The sequence below is a fragment of the Camelus bactrianus genome, chromosome 9, assembly GCF_048773025.1.
Source record: "Camelus bactrianus isolate YW-2024 breed Bactrian camel chromosome 9, ASM4877302v1, whole genome shotgun sequence".
NCBI lineage: Eukaryota > Metazoa > Chordata > Mammalia > Artiodactyla > Camelidae > Camelus > Camelus bactrianus.
In genome coordinates this window covers 16,086,207-16,106,141 of record NC_133547.1, presented here as the reverse complement: position 1 = coordinate 16,106,141, position 19,935 = coordinate 16,086,207, and the positions used below count along the sequence as shown (strand labels likewise).

The 19,935-nt window shown below is 32.8% G+C and overlaps 1 protein-coding gene across 4 annotated transcripts in view; it reads left to right on the top strand.

Moving 5' to 3' along the window:
• LSM14A (LSM14A mRNA processing body assembly factor) overlaps nucleotides 1-19,935 on the top strand; it is a 49,935-nt gene that overhangs the window by 18,058 nt on the left and 11,942 nt on the right. For all 4 annotated transcript variants that reach the window (XM_074369832.1, XM_074369831.1, XM_074369830.1 and 1 more), the window contains exons 2-4: nucleotides 3,515-3,678; nucleotides 6,563-6,692; nucleotides 16,441-16,563. In XM_074369832.1, the coding sequence (XP_074225933.1) occupies nucleotides 3,515-3,678; nucleotides 6,563-6,692; nucleotides 16,441-16,563 (417 nt within the window). The remainder of the gene's footprint in view (nucleotides 1-3,514; nucleotides 3,679-6,562; nucleotides 6,693-16,440; nucleotides 16,564-19,935) is intronic.

Genomic DNA, 19,935 nt, shown 5'->3' with positions numbered 1-19,935 from the left:
GATAACTGCCATGAATTACAAAAAGAATAAACACAAAATTGTGAAAGAAGACATCTAAATCATTAAGAGTGGGAGAGGGAAGCAAGGAAAGCCACTGTGGAAAACAGTATGGAAATTCCTCAAAAGACTAGGAATAGACTTACCATATGACCCAGGAATCCTGCTCCTGGGCATATATCCAGAAGGAACCCTACTTCAAAATGATACCTGCACCCCAATGTTCATAGCAGCACTATTTATAATAGCCAAGACACAGAAGCAGCCTAGATGTCCATCAACAGATGGCTGGATAAAGACACTGTAGTATGTTTATACAATGGAATACTACTCAGCCATAAAAAAGAATAAAATAATGCCATTTGCAGCAACATGGATGTTCCTGGAGAATGTCATTCTAAGTGAAGTAAACCAGAAAGAGAAAGAAAAATACCATATGAGATCACTCATATGTGGAATCTAAAAAAAAAACCATAAATACAAAACAGAAACAGACTCATAGACATAGAATACAAACTTGTGATTGCCAAGGGGGTGGGGGTTGGGAAGGGACAGACTGGGATTTTAAAATGTAGTATAGATAAACAAGATTATACTGTATAGCATAGGGAAGTATGTACAAGATCTTGTGGTAGCTTACAGTGAAAAAAGTGGCAATGAATATATGTATGTTCATGTATAACTGAAAAATTGTGCTCTACACTGGAATTTGACACAACATTGTAAAATGACTATTACTCAATTAAAAAAATGTTAAAAATAAATAAATAAAATAAAAAGGTTGCTTCCATATCTTGGTTGGCTATTGTAAATAGGGATTAATCAATTTATTGTATGTAGTGGTGCTGTGAACATTGGAGTGCATGCATCTTTTCAAATTAGAGTTCCCTCTAGATATATGTCGAGCAGTGGGGTTGCTGTATCATATGATAAGACTATTTTCAGTTTTTTGAGAAATCTCCATACTGTTTTCCATAATGGCTGCACCAAACTGTGTTCCCACCAATAGTACGTTTCTCAAACTCTTAGTGTGTGTAAATCATTCTTCATGATCTCTGTTTTCATGCTTTTTCATTTTGCCTCTTTTGCTGTATGGTAGAGGTTTTCTACACAGAATATTTTGGAAAATATGCCTTTAGTTTTGAACTCTATTGTTGATTATCTTTAGGACCACAAACAACAGATTTTTAAGCCTAGTTGTATTAATTTACCAACTTCCCCCAAATTTTATCGTGACTCCTTACTGTAAAAGATGAGAGTATTAGTTTATTTCCTTTTGTGTTTCCTTCTGCTCATTTTCATCTCCCAGTTTTTGTTAGAGTACTGTGTGAAGTGATTACCATCCTGACATGTGTAACACTTTGTAACTTTATAGCCTTTTACAGAACTATTAAATTTACATTCTATTCTAGGGCCTTAGTAAATTGGCACATACATTTATGTGGTTAAATGAATTTATTGTCCATTTAGTGTTATTTTGATACAGCAAAGGATGAGTCTCTGTATTGCTTATAGTGCACTAAATTTTCTTCCAGAAATGCAGTAAAACCTTGATCAAATTTAGGTCTTCATGTCAGGAAATTTCTGTTACGTCTTTAGTTTTATTTTCTCTTACATTTTCTGTTATCTTCTCTGAGACTGTTCTGCTTGTTGTTTATGTATTTATTAGTTCTGCTGTTATATTTGTCTTATCTAGTTTTCCTCTCTTCTCAACTCAGTGCTACCTTTTCTTTTCAGTGTCATTTTGATTACAGGATTTTAATTTTTCTCGAGAATTGAAGCACTTATTTCTGAGTTTTCTTCTATTTCCTGTGGTAAATACTAACCCTGAGTGGATTTTTTTCATGTATCTTTTGACTATGTGGTGTAGTTTGAATGGTTTCAAGAACTTAATGGAGTTTATCTTTTTATAGATGCAGGGCTTTTAACCCCATCCCACTTGCCTCCAGCTGCAGGATGAGCTAATCTGTTACTTCGGAGGTCTGGGACTTTATAAAACATTGTAGGGCAGTGGTTGTGCTAAGGTTAGAAGTGAGATTGTTTTATTTGTAATTTTCTTAGTCTTGCTTTTTTTTTTTTTTTTTAAACTCTTTTTACCCTTCCTTTTGGATAAAGCACAAGATGCAGGACTTTGTCACTTACTCTTGCCCTGACAAAGTATTTTTTAGCCATCAGAGAAAGGGAGCTTCAACTAGGGCATTCTGCATCTTTTCGCTTACCACATGTGTATCCCCATCCCCATCCACCAAGTTGAAGGGTCCCTGGGAAAGTTTCTCAGCATGCTAAATATAGACTCTGATATTGGTCTTCCAGTTTGGACTAACTCATTCAATATCTGAATGATATTTTTTGATAAAACTTTATGTATGTGTTCTAGGTATTTTCCCAGTTTAAGGATATTTTAACTTTCTTACATTTGTGAGTTTTAGGGAGGAATGTTTTTCTGCAAACCTATACATAGCTATGCCATCATTCTTCCTAGAAATCTCATAATTACTAGAAAGAGTTTTTAAGATTTAGGAAAAAGCATTATTTAAACTGAAATTTTACCTTCAGTCTAGCTCTGGATCAATTCTGCAGAAAAATGCATATATTCAAAACTGCACAATGTTACGGGGTTTACTTCCTCTAGAACACTCTTTAAATGGATAATATTTGATCTTTCAAACTTTCTTATTTGGAACTTCTATAGGGATTTCAACATTTTCAGAGGTCTCCTAAGATAGTGAACCTGAAACTGTAGTATTCATAAGAAACTCTTGAGGAATTGGTTTAAAATGCAGATTTCTGGACCCTTTTCCTAGAAAGTCTGAAACAGTGAATTTTAACAGGATCCCAGAAGTCTTTTTAGCTAGCTTATTACCATGATGCAGGTAGTCTACAGTTCAACTTTGAGTAATGCTAAGTGTTAAAATAATCAGACTTAATTATGAGATAAGATATTTTAGGTAACTGGGGCATTTTATGCTATCCCATAGGGCTGAATAGCTGACAACTGCTTTCCTTGGCTTCTAGAAGACATACTACTCACCAGGATAGATGTTCTTTCCATTGTCTTGTCTTAAACCTGAAGCTGAGTTTCCCAAACTTTGGAGATTTTTGTGTCCTGGGAAAATCTTCACTTACTCCCCACCCCTCCAACACACACCCAGAATATCACACAGGTTGCCAGTTCTTTATTTTGCTGAATGAGGATATTAAAAATAAATCAACAATGAAAGGACATTTTTGACACCTCCTCTCACCACAATCACCAAAGACATAAGTAAATAAAAATATAGAAAGAACAAAACTTCGTATTACAGATAGTCTTTTAAACTGAACACATTTAGCTCTATGCAAAACCTCCTGTGTTTTTCCTCTTTTAAAAAAAAGTATTTATCTACAGATTAATGAATACTTTCCCTTGGATGACATTTAAGAACTGCTTAGTTTTTGAAACAGTTCACTTAAAAGAGGCACTACCTGAATATAGTGAGTAGACATGTATCTCACTCATATCCTGTTTTCTCACCAGTTCGGTCCTTTGGTACAGAAGACAGACCAACAGATCGTCCAATACCACCTCGAGATGAAGTCTTTGAATACATTATATTCCGTGGGAGTGATATTAAAGACCTCACTGTTTGTGAGCCACCAAAACCACAATGTTCTTTGCCTCAGGACCCAGCTATTGTTCAGGTAACATAGTAAATTTGTCTTGGAGTACAAATAAACTTCAGGCACATAGCTAGCCTTGGCTTTTGTCTCACCTGGTTTTTGTTTTTTAAGTTTTCTCAATCAAATTTTCATGTAGCTGATAACCATTTTCTAGTTACCTAAAATAACTGGATAACGTTCTTTGCCAGGTTTTTCTCTTTAGATCATAAGTTGGAACTAAATGAGTAAGAAATAGCTGAGGAATTAATTTTTATCATAAGATATTTTCTAATTTAAACAACAGTTAAAATAGCTCACATTTATTGAGGTCTAACTTTATAAGAAACACTGTTCAAAGCACTACACATATAATAAGACAATCCTCACAACACCCTTTGGTACTGTAGTTATTCTCATTTTTACAAGTGAGGAAATTGAGGTAGGGCCATAATTTGAACAGACTGAGGCAGTCTCTCTCCAGAATCCAGGATCCCTGCCACTATATTATTTGCATGTGGTTCTTATGACAAACTAGGGTGGTGATGACTATGAGGTAAGATTACTAGGTTTAATGAAAAAAATGCTAAATCACATTATATATTATATGTATGTTATGCAGTATATGTACTATGTTATATTAGCACAAACAAAAGAATTTTAACGTACTTGTGTATTTTATTAAAAACAGAAACACATGCTGTCTAAAAGATTGTAGATTATGGATTGAAGAGGATGTTCATTATAATACCTGTTTACATGTTGATTGGAAGCATATAGAAACTCTGAATTTCTACTGTAACAGCAGAGGAAGAAGATTAACAAGAATATTTTTAACTTGAGGGCTTAGCTGATTAAAAGCTTTATGGCCCCTGTGGTTTTCCTCCTGAATCCATTTTCTTCTCAGTCTTTTTTCTTGTCAGGAGTCTTTGGTCATTTTCTGAAATATGCTTCTTGTTTATTTTTAACTTTCCCTTTTTTATGCTGTGGGTGATAAAAATCTTAGTTTTTCACAAAACTGATAGTTAAAATATACATTACCTTGCATAGAATTTGCCTTACTTCCAGCCATTAAAAGAAAATACCTAATGACTCTTCTAAAGAAAATATTAAGTGGTATATAAAATTTAAGTGGAAAAAAGAGAAAGGACCTTTTAACATTTATTTACTGTTTTTTCTGGAATAAGATCAACTTTTTAATAAGAAATGGTAAATTTGGTTCTTGCAACATAAACTGGAAAAATTCTCTATTCATCTATCCCCTTCTTTGGGGTTTTTTTGTTTTTGTTTTTGTTTCTTGTGTTTCATTATTTATGTAAATAATTTACTGAGGTGAAATTCACAATTTAGAAATTAACCATTTTAAAATGAACAATTCAGTGACATTTAGTGCATTCACAATGTTGTGCAAACTCTGCTTCTATCCAGTTCCAAAACACTTGCATCACCCAAAATAAAACCTCTTACACATTAAGCACTTTCCCTCTGTTGGCACCCTCCTCCCAGCTTCTGGTAACCACCAGTGTGCATTCTCTCTTTGGATTTATCTAGTCTGGATATTTTTTTAAATTTACATATATTTACTGTTCATTGTTTCTAAGAACAATTTAGAGCTTTAGCTTTTTAAACTTACATAGTTATCAAAGGAATAAAGCCAACCACAAAATAAGAATCAATGGAATGCAGTAATCCAGTCATAAAGGATAGTCAAATGTGCTTACACATATTCAAGAAATCAGTCATCTAAGTTATAAATAATAATTAGTTCATTAGTGTCCTTTTTTTTCAAGATTCCACGGATAAACGATTATCCCCTGCTTTTTAAGTCTTACTTTTAAGGAATTAAGTCTGAAAAGAATCCTGAGAAAATGTGAACTTCTTAAATGGAGGGAGAAGAGACACATTCTAGTAGAAATAGCTGCCTACACCAAGGAGTGATATTACCTGACTCATATATATTTTGATAACTCCAGGGAACAAGCAGTCATGGAATGAGGAAAGCCAAGAGAGCACAATTTAAAATGATGTTAAAATACTTCCAATCACCATAAGTTTTTGCTTTTGATCTTTTTTTTTTAATGGAGGTACTGGGGGTTGAACCCAGGATCTCACCCATGCGAAGCACGCACTCTACCACTGGGCTATATCCACTCCCCACCACTTTTGATCTTTTGACTCATTCGTTAAATAGTCTTTATCAAGTACTTGCCATGTGCCTGACATTAGCAGCAAGCATACAGACAGGATCCTGCCATCAGTGAGCTTATAACCTAGTGGCTGTTAGTATACTTCATATTGATATTATGAAACATTTTATGTTAAATTAATGTATAAAGTGTACATGTATACATATTAAAATATATTTTAGGTTTAATAAATTAAGGTTTTTATAAAGTACCCTTTAACATGATAACAACTATGTTTTAAAATGTAAATGGTTTTGTATAGGGTAATTTGTTTCTGTCTGTTTTTCCTATAAATTTAATAGTATTCTTCAGGTAATCAAAAATAAGAGTAAAATCAAAAGTGAGATGTCATATTTGTGTCAGCATGAGACTGAAACTTAGTACTGTAACCAAATGTGATTTTTCTCATGTTTTTTATTTAAGCAAAATTACTTTACTTATTCAGGAACTTTTTTTCAGTTCTTTTCCTAAATCTTTTATAAAACTCTGAACTCAAAGGATAAGTTCATTGTAGAAAAAAGCATTTATAAATCACATTGAGTATAACTGGCACACATGTACAAATGTTGAAATTAGAAAGTTATTCAGCTGTTTTAATATTAAATGCATGTTGCAAGTTATAATTGCTTTTGTGTTGAGAAGTTATAATTTAATAGTTTTCTTAAAAATGTAATATCTGACTTTCTTTTTGTTGTGTACATGTTGTTTAGAACCTGGAAAAATAACTCATGACCTTTCTTCAGTCTTCACTAGGCTCATCTACTTCTTCATTCCAGTCAGTGGGCTCCTATGGACCTTTTGGCAGGATGCCCACATACAGTCAGTTCAGTGCAAGTTCATTAGTGGGGCAGCAGTTTGGTGCTGTTGGTGTTGGTATGTTATGCTTTTTTTCTTTTTTCTTTTTTTCTTTTTTGTAATTTCCTTGTCTGTACCACAAAGATATATAAAACTTATCATAAATTTTTAGACTAATTGTTTGGTGTTGCTTTTATAATCTATTATTTTAAAGACTTTATTTTAATGTCCTTAATGATTAGTGGTTCAATAAATGCCATCTCTTAGAATAGTAACTTTTTTTTAAATCTAGGTATATCCAATTACCAAATTTTATTGAATGTTATTTTTAATCTATGTAAGATGTATCCATTTAAAATAAGCATTTTTCCAAACAGGATGGATCTTTAAAAAGGGAAATTGAGATAATGCCATTATTAGGAAATAATGCCATTAAGGAATATTTATGTGGAATGTGGATAATTTAACACCACCTAGGAGAGATACTCAAATATAGTATGTTTGAGGGTGTTTATTGTAATAATGGTTTAGAAACACGGCACTATAAGGAGAAAGTGTAGGAGGGCTAGGCTATTTATAGTCCTTCTTATGATTGGAGGACAAAGGCTGTTGTGTGCAAAAGCTGGATACGATCAGATCAGATTTTTGTTTGTTTTTATAGCTATGCTTTTTAGCTCTTAAGTACACCTTTATTGAAATTCCTGCAGTAAAGAATAACTTTTTAAATGTCAAACTTTTAACCCTCAACCTTTTTCCCCGTTGATTTAATCACTTATCAGCTTTATTTCACTGAATCACAAATCCAGTTTCAAATGTTTTGAAACTCATTAGTATGTTAATTAATTATATTAAAATTAATTCCTTTCTATGAATATTTTTAATACAGTTGTGACTTTTTGGATATGTAATGTTTTACTTATTCACAAAAAACAATGGGAAAAAAAGTAAGCCCTAAAATTGAATGAATACAAACAGAAACAGCTGGTGTTAAGTATATATCAGATAACATAACCATACAGAAATAAGAATTCAAGTAACTTTTACACTCTTAGTAGGATATATTGTAAGAACAGATACAACTTTAAAAAAAAAACTTGATTTAGGGTTTATAATTGGTAGTGGTATTGGTGTTGCTAATTTTGAAACTATTTTGTATGTATTATGGGATAGGACAAATGAATAACATATTGATGTTGTTGAGAAATGGTATTCTTACCTTGGAGAAGGGAGATACAAATAGGGAAGGGGGAAAGGTAAGGAAGAACCCTATGGATTTGAATATGAATTGGAAGTATGAGTGTGAATTCATTTTTTTAAGTAGATTTACAATGTTATGTTGGTTTCAGGTGTACAGCAAAATGATTCAGTTTACAATATATAAATCTATTCTTTCTCAGATTCTTTTCCATTATAGGTTATTACAAGATAATTGAATATAGTTCCTTTGTGCTGTATAGTAGTTCTTTGTTGGTTATCTATTTTATATATAGTAGTGCATATATGTTACTCCCAAGCTCCTAATTTATATCTCCTCCCCACTTTTACCCTTTGATGACCATAAGTTTGTTTTCTATGTCTGTGAGTCAGTTTATGTTCTGTAAATAAGTTCATTTGTATCATCTTTTTAGATTCCACATATAAGTGATATCATATGATATTTGTCTTTCTCTGACTTACTTCCCTTAGTGTGATCATCTGGGTCCATTCCTGTTGCTGCAAATGGCATCATTTCGTTCTTTTTTATGGCTGAGTAATATTCTATCATGTGTACACTGTGTGTGTGTGTGTGTGTATTGCTTGTATCCTCAAAACTAGATTTTATGTATATATGACCTCTTTATCCATTCATCTATTGATGGACATTTGGGTTGCTCCCATGTCTTGGCTATTGTACATAGTGCTACTGTGAACCCTGAGGTGCATAAATCTTTTTGAACTAATAGTTTTCTCTGGATATATGCCCAGGAGTTGGATTGATGGATCATATGATAACTCTATTTTTAGTTTTTTAAGGAACCTCTGTACTGTTCATATTGGCTGCACCGATTTTCATTCCCACCAACAGTACAGGAGGCTTCCTTTTTCTTCGTATCCTCTCCAGCATTTATTATTTGTAGACTGTTTGATGATGGCCATTCTGACCAGTGTGGGGTGATATTTCATTGTATTTTTGATTTGCATTTTTCTAATAATTAGTGATGAGCATCTTTTCATGTGCCTGCTGGTCATCTGGATGTCTTCTTTGGAGAAATGTCTATTTAGATCTGCCTTTTTTTTTTTTTTTAATCTTCTGCCCATTTTTTAATTGGGTTGTTTGTTTTTTGATATTGAGCTGTATGAGCTCTTTGTATATTTTGGAAATTAATCCCTTGTCAGTCGCATCACTTGCAAATATTTTCTCCCATTGTCTTTTCATTTTGCCAGTGGTTTCCTTTGCTGTGCAGAAGCTCTAAAGTTTAATTAAGTCCCATTTGTTTATTTTTGTTTTTATTTCCATTACTCTAGGAAACAGATCCAAAAAATATTGCTGCAATTTATGTGAAAGAGTTGAATTCATTTTTTAAAGACTGGTTATTTCCTGTCTCTCTTCATAGTAGGGGCCTAGAAGCAATGATACCCAGTAGCAAAGAACACATATAGACCTAATTCTTGCTTTTTAAATGTCTTTTCCCACTAAAAGGAATCTAGGCCACTTTTTAAAAGAAGAGGAAACAAAGCTTTTTTTTTAAACAGAAAAATGCTAGCTAATAAATAGAAGGAATGGTGGATATAGGAAATCACCATTTTGGAATCTCCAGTGAAACAGCAAGAATTATCAGTGGATGCTAAAATCATTGGGTAAATGATGTTGAAACAGGATATTAAAATGGTCTTAAAGTATCATCTCACAGTTTACTTATTAATTACAAAGGGAGAAAATGTGCCTTTATAATGGAGAGATCTGATGGTTACCATCTTAAGTTGTCAAGTTTGAGTTTGCCATAGTTAATGATTATATGTCTCCTTATATATTGCTGTAGCAGAAGGGGAGTAGACAGCTGTGGTATTCTTGTTGAAATGCAGATTCTAATCATGAGGAAATGAACATATATATTCAGAAGGCCAAACTCTTCAAAGGATTCAGTGCTGTGAAGAACAGAGAGGCAGCAGGACTGTTTTAGACTTTAGGAGACTGAAGAGATATACTATATCCAAATAAAATATGTGATTGGATCCCAAGTTTTAGGAAAAGTTGGTAAAGAATGTTTTAGGAACTACAGAGGAACTTTGAGTAAGGATGATGTTATTGTTGATTTTCTTAGATGTGGTGGTGATGTGTGGTTAACCAAATAGGAGGATGTCTTTGTTTTGGGGAGATGATTTTGAAGTATTTAAGGGTGAAGAGTCAAATTGATTGTAGCCTATGCAGGCAAAAGAGAAGTGTGTGTACCACAATATGAAGAAATGAAGAAACAGAATAGGCATGGGCGAGATGTTAGTTGGTGAGCCAGATGAGGAATATATTGTAATTCAGTGTACTTCTTTTAATTTTGACACTGGTTTGACATTTTTCAAAAAAAATTTTTTAGTTCTTTTTATCTGGGGACCAGTAACCCAGACATTCATCCCTAATCAAAATTTAATTAATTTAATTCCTTTTAGATTTATTCTTGGATAGGAGGAATCAGGTAGTTTTGGTCCATGTACCTTATAATCCTATTCCAGTGGTATGGTCAATGTTACTTACACATGTTAAATCAAGATATACCCTCTGTTAGTTTTAGGTGGTAGAATCCTATTCTGATGGTTCAAATTAAGGACTGTTGTGAATAATTTTATCCTTTTGCAACTCCTTTCACTAAATTGAGTAGTTTGCTAACATTGGGACTATTGTGTGCTTTACCTCCTACGTTACTGTGAAGTTTGCATGACTTAATGCGTATAAAGCTTTTAAACAGGGTCTAGCATACAGTGTCTACACAGTAAATGCTGCTTCTGCTAGTCTTCACAGCCTGCTCCTCTAATCAGAGTATTTTGTGGTGATAATGTTTATATTCCTTATAAATGCTTTTATCTAATTTTAATATTGGGGGTTGCTGGTTTAGTGTTCTTTGGGTGTCAGAAAGGTGGGAAGTTTTACTTGTGTTTTCAATGCCAGTAGACTAATTTTTGCAGTGGCAGACTATTTTTGATTTTGATTTCCATATTGATAGAATATTGTGGAGTGGCTAATTAGGGAACTATATATAGTATTTAGAAGCTGTTAAATGAGGAGGAGGAAAACATTAAGGTGGCAGATGTTTTTTAGAAAAGGAATTAACTCAGACATAGTTTGTGTTGGCACAAATTAAAGAAGACTTTTAAGTGTCTTGTTTTCATTTTCTGTCCGTAATATCCTGATGTTTACAACAGGAATGTTTTAGTAAATCAGGTTATACTATTGTTATTTGATTGGGGGAAATCTTTTCCATTTTAGTTTTTATATATTATTATAGTCTTTTATAGTTTTATTTGCAGTTTATATCATGAAGGTCTTGTATCTATAGAATTTCTGAAAATAAAGATCTATAACTCAACAGAAAAAATTGTAAGGGTTAGGAACTAACTTTGTCTTTTTCAGAAAAAAAGAAATACAAATGGCCCTTAAACATGGAAAGATGCTTAAATTTTGCTTATAATAAGAAATATACAAATTAAATCAGCACCAAGACACCATTTCTCACTATCAATTTGACAAAACCTAAAAGTTTGAGTGTATACTGTTTTGGCAAGATTGTGAGGAAACATATTCTCGTACATAGAAAGGAATGGTGCACCGTAGTATTAAAGCACTTTGGTTGATGTTGTATTTTTAAGCTGATGCTAAAATAATTGTTATGTGCAAAGTTTAGGTTATTAATGACTTTAATTTATGGACCCTTAGAAAAAACTAATTATCTCACAATAAATTGAAGCAGCAAAATAGCCATGGCATGCTAAGTCTCATAATACTGTTGTGGTCAAGATGGAAGAATATTGGCTGAACAGACAGACGGACAAATGGGTACATTTTAGCTAGTTAAACATAGCCAAACCATATTGGTCAGTGATTCTCTCAGGTCTCCAGTGTTTTGTACAGATCAATTTTTAATCATTGAATTTAATGAACACTTAACATGCTTACGAACTTTAAAGTTAGCATAAACCAAATGAGTGTTTCATGCATTAAGTGTGACAGACTAAAGATTTTAAAGATCTACTTTGGTGAAGTATAAAGGAATTAAACATTCCAGTTAAAAGGCAGAGATCATACAAGAGATGAATTAAAAGGCAAAAAGTAAAAAAATAGGAAAGGGCATGACATACAATACAAACACTAATAACAAGAAAACAATGTTAGGAAAATTAACATTAGACAAAAAAGCAACTTAAAAATCAGAAATACTGCTAGAGATAAAGCAGAATTCTTTATAATGGTACAGAGGGCAGTTCATCAGAAAGCTATAACAATCCTAAATGTGTATGTAACTTTTGTAAAATAGTACACCCAACACTTGCAGAATGTAGATTCTTTTAAAGTAAACATGGATCACTCAATGGGATAAATCAAATTCTGGGCTATAATACAAGTTATATTAAATTCAGAAGGATTGAAATAATATCTGCTCAACCACAAAGAAATTAAATTTGGAATTAAAAATAACTTGAAAAATATTCAAATAATTGGAATTTGAGCAAACTTGTAAAATCACTAGTAAATTAAAGAGGAAATCATAAGGGAAATTAGAATATATTTTTAAATTTAATGATCATAAAATGCAACATATCAAAATTTGTGAGTGGAGTTTTAAGCATTACTTAGGAGAAATTTCATACCTTTAAATACACATATAAGAAAATAAGAATTTTTTAAAATCAGTTCTCTAAGCTGCCACTTAAGAAACTTAAAAAAAAAAGAAAGAAAATTAGCCCAAAAGTACTAGAAGGAAGAGAAATTTTAGATCAACAAAATAAAAACAAGCCAAATTGTATATAATGTCAACAAAGCCAGGAGGAGTTGGTTCTTTGAAACATTTCATAAAATTAGTAAGTCCCTAACAAGAGTGAACAAGGAACAAAAGAAGACTCAAATCATCACTATCAAGAATGAAAGGGTAGACATCACTGTAGATCCTAAAAGGATGTTATGAAGATATTGTGAACAACTTTATGTCAACAAATTCAACATTTTAGATGAAACATAAATTCCTTGAAAATAAAACTTCCTAAACTAACACAAGAGGAAATAGAATCTCCCTATCATTCTATTTGTTAAAGAAGTTGAAACTGTAATTTAAAATCTCCCATAAAGACAATTCTAGACTATTTACTGATAAATTCTACCATTTAGGGAAGAAATAATTTTACCAATCTTTTATTTATATATATATAGTTTTTTGAGGGGAGGGGTAATTAGGTTTATTTATTTATTTTAGAGGCAGTACTGGGGATTAAATCTAGGACTTTCTACCACTTGAGCTATAGCCTCCCCCGTAATTTTACAATCTTACACAAACTCTTTGAAAATAAAGGAAGAAGACTCTTCCTAATCAGATAATCAAGGCAAGCTAACTGAGATACCAAAATCTAATGAAGTCATTCGACGAGAATAAAATTAAAGCTAATTTCCATGAACATATATGTAAAAATCCTGAACACAGTACAAGCAGTGGATGCCAGCAATCCATAAAAAGAATAGTACTTAATGACAAAGTAAGGTTTATCTCAAGAGTGCAAGGATATTTTAACATTTGAAAATCATTAGTAATTTACCACATTAACAGAATAAAGGAGAAGAACTGCAGTCCCAATAGATACAGAACAGGCATTTGATAAAATTCAACATCAGCGTATCAACAACTAAGGAATAGGAGGGAATTTCCTAATTTGGATCAATGAATGCTTTTCCCTTGATGCAAAGAATAAAGCAAAAGCCAAATCTCTTACCATTTCATGTAGTGTTGTTCTTGAGGCCCTAGTCATTTCATTACGGCAAGAAAGAAAGAAGGAAGGAAAGAAAAGAAAAGAAAGAATGATTGATTTAAATATTGGGAAGGCAGAACTAAAAATATCTTTATTTGAAGGTGACATGATTGTGTACCTAGAAAACACGAAAGAATATTCAAACCACTAGAATGAAAAAGTACATTTAGCATAGTAAGGGGATACATGGTAAATATACAAAACTCAACTGTATTTTTGTATTGTAGAACAGACAGGTCGGCAAACTATGTCCTGTGGACCAAATCCCACCAGCCTCCTGTTTTTTGCAAATAGTTTTATTGGAATGCAGCCGTACCCATTTATTTACATGTTGTCTGTGGCTGCTTTTACACTGTAAGGGCAGAGTTGTATAGTTATAACAGAGATCATCCAGCCACTTACAGTTAAAGTTTGCTCACCTAGAACAGATTATTGGTAAATTAAATATAAAATGCAACACAACTTGCAGTAGCATCAGTAACATCAGATACCCAAGAATGAATATAACAAAAGATATTTTAAAACTTTTATAACTGAGTGGTTCTCAGTGGCAAAGGGAATCATTTTTACCTCCCCCCCCCTTCCCTCAGGGAACATTTGGTAATGTCTGGTGACATTTTTGGTTGTCACAACTGGAAGATACTACTAGTAACTAGTGGGTGGAGGCCAGAGATGCTACTTAACATTCTACAATGCAGAGGATAACCCCTCCCAACAAACAATTATCTGGCCCAAAATGTCAGTACCGTTTGGGAAACTCTGCTGTACAATAAAAAACACAAAACATTGCTGAGAGAAATTAAAGATCTAAATAAGAGTGTTAATCCATGCTTATGGGTTAAAAGATTCAGTGTTATTTTTATGATGACACTGTCCCCAAAACTGATTTACAGATTGACCATAATCCTGATCAAAATCCTATCAGACACTTTAAAAATAGAAACTGACATGCTGATTCAAATATTCGTATGGAATACAAAACCTAGAATAGTCAAAACAATCTTGAAGGAGGAAATTTGAGATTTACATCCAGTTTCAAGACTTACTATAAAGTTACAGTAATCAGAACAAGAAATTATTGATGTAAGAATAGACAAATACACCTGGGTATAAAGAACAGAGAGTGCAGAAATAGACCTTCTTAAATACTGATTTAAAACAGAGATGCCAGTGCAGTTCAGTGGAGAGGGGAAAATCTTTTTTTAACAAGTGATGTTGCAGAGGGGAAGGTATAGATCAGTAGTAGAGTGCTTGCTTAGCATGCACAAAGTCCTGGGGTCAATCCCCAGTACCTCCATTAAATAAATAAATCAATGAACCTAATTACCTGCCCCTACTAAAAAAAGAACATTGGGGGAAAAAGATCTTTTAAAAAAGGTGATGCTTCAGCAGCTGGATATCTATTTGGAAAAAATTAACCTTGATCCCTGCCTCACACTACACATAAAAAATGATTTGAGATAAATCAATAGCAGAATCGGGGTGAAGGAGGTGAGTAGTATGACCAGGAACTCAGAAAAGAGATGGAGGACATAGAAGAGTTTGCTAACCACGGGGACAAGCAGTGGGAGGTTGACTAAGAAAACACAGCAGCATGGAGGTTGAATACGTATCATCAGAGTGGTTTATGTCTTGGTCATTGCCCAGAAATACTAGGGATAATGGGGTAGAATCAGCATTCCACAGAATTATTGAAAGCACTAGTCCCAACATTTTGGGGGTTTTGGGAAGTTACGTTAGGGGTCTTCTGAGCTGGCTGGGACTGCAGCCTGACTGGATGGCACCTCTAAAGGAGTCCCATTGATTCTTATTGTCTCAGGTACTGTACTGGGTTCTGATGCCTCATGTTAAGAGGGATATGAACAACTAGAATTTATTAAATTAGGAGAAGTCAAAAGCAGGAAGGCTTAAAGAACATGTAAAGGTGAGTAATGGTTGAAGGAACTGGAGTTGCTTAGCTTGGATATGAGAAGATTGCAAGGAGCATGATCGTAACCTTCAAATACTTTAAAAGCAGATGGGTAGACTTCTTTTGTGAAGTAGACTGGTGAAAGTAAGGAAACTAATGAGAGAAGAAATAGGCAGATAAGGGGAGGGACTTATAAACTGAGATAAATAGTTTGAACTTTTTATTACAGGCAGTGGAAAGTCAGAGGGTACTGGGCTCTGTAGTAATGTGATTATGTTTCTGTTTTGTAAAAGATTATTCTGATTCCATTTTTAGATTGGATTTAGAGGTGGGGTGAAGAAAAGCTATTGAAACAGTTCCTGCTAGAGGAATCCTACATAGATTAAATATTAAGTAAGAAGAGAACACAGCATATGGAAAGTGAATGATCCGTAAACAGTGAAGAAATGTAGAGAAGATTGACATAACCTAGTATAGCAAAGAATTGGGTCTTTTCTAGGGTTTTGTTACTCATATTACCAGAACTTTTTGTGGTTGCTTTAGGCAGAAGGCAGCCGTACAATAACTGTCCTGATGGAAAGCATTAAAATAGACTCTCCATTGTCCATTGCCTTGACGAGTCTGCTGATTTGACTATTTGTACAGATGGTGTAAAATGTACTATTTCTGCTACTTCTCTATCTGATGTGTGTCCTTGCTGTCCCATCTGCATAACTGCCTAGGACAGCATATTACAGAAAATTGTTGCATCCAAGGGTGCTGGTCAAAGATTGCTCTATGTTTAATTCAGTTTCATTAATTTCCGTTACTAAGTTGCACAAGTGTTACAAGGGGGTGACAGTTAACCATTATTTAAAAAGTATATTACTTTGTATAACTGAAAGGTTTAAAATTTAAAACCTTTTTTTTTTCTGTCATTAAAAAAAATTCTTAAAGCTGGAAGCTCTTTGACATCCTTTGGAACAGAAGCACCAAACAGCGGTACCCTATCCCAAAGTAGTGCAGTTGGTTCTGCCTTTACACAGGACACAAGATCTCTAAAAACACAGTTATCTCAAGGTAAGCTGTTTTTTTCCTTCAAATATTTCTGTTCTAAATTTCTATAGTGGTTTTTATCTTTCTCTGAATGTAACAGCTTTTGCAGCTTGTAAATCTCATGGATAATTTCTGTTTAGTTCTGTTCTAATTTTTCTAATTGTCATTAGCAGTAAGTACATTATTGAATGACTTCCACTATTTAGACTTTTTATAATTCTTAGATCATAAAACTGAAACAGTGAACATTGACTTATTTTTTACAGACTTATTTTTTACAGAGCAATGTTATTATATTGTATGTAATATTTGTATATAATACTTACATATTACAAGTCAATCCCAGGCTCACCACTGAGGATGAATTATCTTTGATGATTTTGATGAGGAAACAAACTATTCATTATGCTGTTGCTTTCCTAGCATCCTCATAGAATCTAGAGCAGTGACTCTCAGTGTAGACCACCCAGAACCAAACCATCTGATCTGGAGTGTTCCTTAAAACTATAGATCCTGAGAATTGCTACATCAGAATCCCTGAAACTTGGGGATTGGCATTTTAATAAGCTTCTTAAAGGATCCTGTTTGTTTTTTCTTTTTTTTTTTTTTTTTTAAATTCTGGGTTTTTTTACCAGCCAGTCACATAACCTTCAGTGGTCCCGAGATTCCTGATCTATTTTTATCTGCTGCTAAAGTGAATATTACTGGCTCATTGCTTTATATGGATGTTTACTTTTAAATAAAACAGCATGAAGTCATTTTAGAAAGATACCATAATCACAGGACAATATTTTTTAAAGCTTTTGAAGGTAAAATCAAGCCAATGCTAAACATAATCCTGTGTATCTCACTTTAGATATTTTGAAATAATTGTAGTTACTTTTATTCATACTGATTTGGAATAACTTAATTTTTAATTTTGTAACATTCTAAAGATTTGTTGTAGGTGAATTGGAAGTACACAAAGCATAAGAAAAAAGTAAAAATACCCGTAATCTCACTATCCAGAATATACTTAACATCCAGCCTTTTCTCTAAGTTAACATAAGTGTATACTTGTGTATATGTGTATTGTTTTGTTTTTTTCAATAAGAATTCATTCTTTAAAAAAAAAATTCTTAGAGAAAAAATCTTTTTAAGCATTCATTTTCTAAACTATAAAGTGGAGCTTTAGTTTAAATGGGACTTTACTGATAAACTAACAAACTTATTGTTGGAGTTAAATTTTTTTAAATGCATGCAGTGCCTGTAGCACAGTGCATGACACAGAACCTGCTAGGTAGATGTTAGCTATATTAATTAATAACCACCATTAACCTTAATATTGAAGCACAAGGAGAATTCTTATTAAAATAATAAAGATGCTCCTCAGTATTGTTCTGGAATTTTTAGCTATATCAGGAATATGTGAAAAAGAAGTAAGAGGTATAAATATTAAAATTAACATTATTATTTTTTTAATTAGTATTATTTGCTAGTGATGACTTTCTACTTGCAATTGAGAATTCACTGAAAAACCCAGACTAAATTGGGACTTAAATTAGAGGTAAAATGTAGAGAATATGAATAAAAATTGATAGTTGTCCTAAGACCTAACCCACTGATTATTAATGGGGATAAAGGAGATATTCACAATGATGAGAAATTCAAATTATGTATAAAATACATAACAAGAAATATGACCAACCTCTCTGATGAAAGATACAAAATGTAATAGAGGGACATAAAAGAAGTCACGTATCACTGGAGAAACGTATCTTATTCCTCGTTACAAAGATTTAGTATTAGGAAGACTTTACTTCTCATAATAATTGAATTTACTATACTTCCATTAAATTCAAATGGAATAGTAAGAACCTGGTAAAACAGATTACATAGACTGTCTTAAAAGTAAGCATGGAAGTATAGCTAGACATATTTTAAAAATAAAGTAATGAGGTAGGGCTTATCTCCTTAATAAAGTATACATAAAATAAAGCAATACAAGAATTAATTTAGAGATGAATGGAACAAAAGTCAGAAACAGATCCAAGTATAAAGAAGTAATTAGTATATGATAAAGATATCTTTAAACTAGTAGAGAAAGACTAGCTATTGAATAAATGCTGTTGGGACAGACAACTGCCTGATCATTTGGAAAAATAACTATAGAATCTTTCCCTGGTACTTAGGTCTAAAATAAGTTTTAAATAGTTTTAAATGTTTTTTTAAATTACATATTTATTAGAAGAAGAGGTGTGGTTATATAAAGCAGTGGGAGAGAAGACCTGGGATCTGTGTTTTAATTTTACCAACTAAAATTTCTAAATTTTACAAAATTTAAACACCTAGAGTTTTCTTGATTTTCTTGTAACTGTGATGATAAAAATGTGAAGCCAGCTTGAGGGAGTATTTTTATTATGCTAAAAGAGTTTCTGAGTTTATGTATGTATAGTATGTCCAGTATCAGCTATATTTCACTATTTACAACAAAATTGACATCATGATGTAATACTAGACTTTTTTTTTATAGTACTAGACTTTAATTATGAAAGTTTTCAAGTTATGCAACAAATGAGTTATTACCTGCTGTGATTGCCCTATCACTTGCAGTTCTGTAATACTTTGAGTCACAGGCTTAAAGAAAAGCCTTAATGAAGTAAAGTTTTATAAATTTATAAAGTCATTTAATATACTATTGTAAAATTACTTAAACAATACGCTTTTCAAAACCTTAATGTTTGTTTTATAAATAAATCCTTTCACAAGATGATAAACGATTACAAAATGTTTTCTCATAGGCCAAAACTTAAACTACCATGATTTCCCATTATAATCAATAGGAAAATTACAGTGTTTCTATTACTGGCAGAGTAAACTTTGGCATTACTGGCTGGAAATGGTGACACATATTTGTAATTGCATACTTTAGATAACCATGTCCTTGGGGAGTATTACTAATAAACAGTCCATGAAGCACCTGTTGCACACCCAGTGTGCTGTCATTACTCACCAGTTTACCAGTTTGGAGCCTGTGCAGATATGCACAGGTGGGTAGTAAGTTTGCAGCATATTTGGGATTTTTTTTAACATAAAATGAGCATTAAAAACCTATTTTGGTGCAATATCATGGGTTGTGAGAGCACCTTGAGCAGAGCTTTACAGCAAGCATTAGGGACAAAAAGCATGATGGGAGCACCCAATGTTAAAAATTTTCTGTTTGTACTGTGACCAGACTCTGACCTCATAAAAGGAAAAATAGAATTTGTAAGTACAAAACCCATATTAAGCAAAAATTTGCCGAGAGATCATTCCGATAGCAAAGAATGAGAATGACTACTGTGTGTTTATCTGAAAGGTTTATTGCTGGCCTTTTAATATTGATGTTTAATTACCCAAGCCCCTAAGGTATTGAAG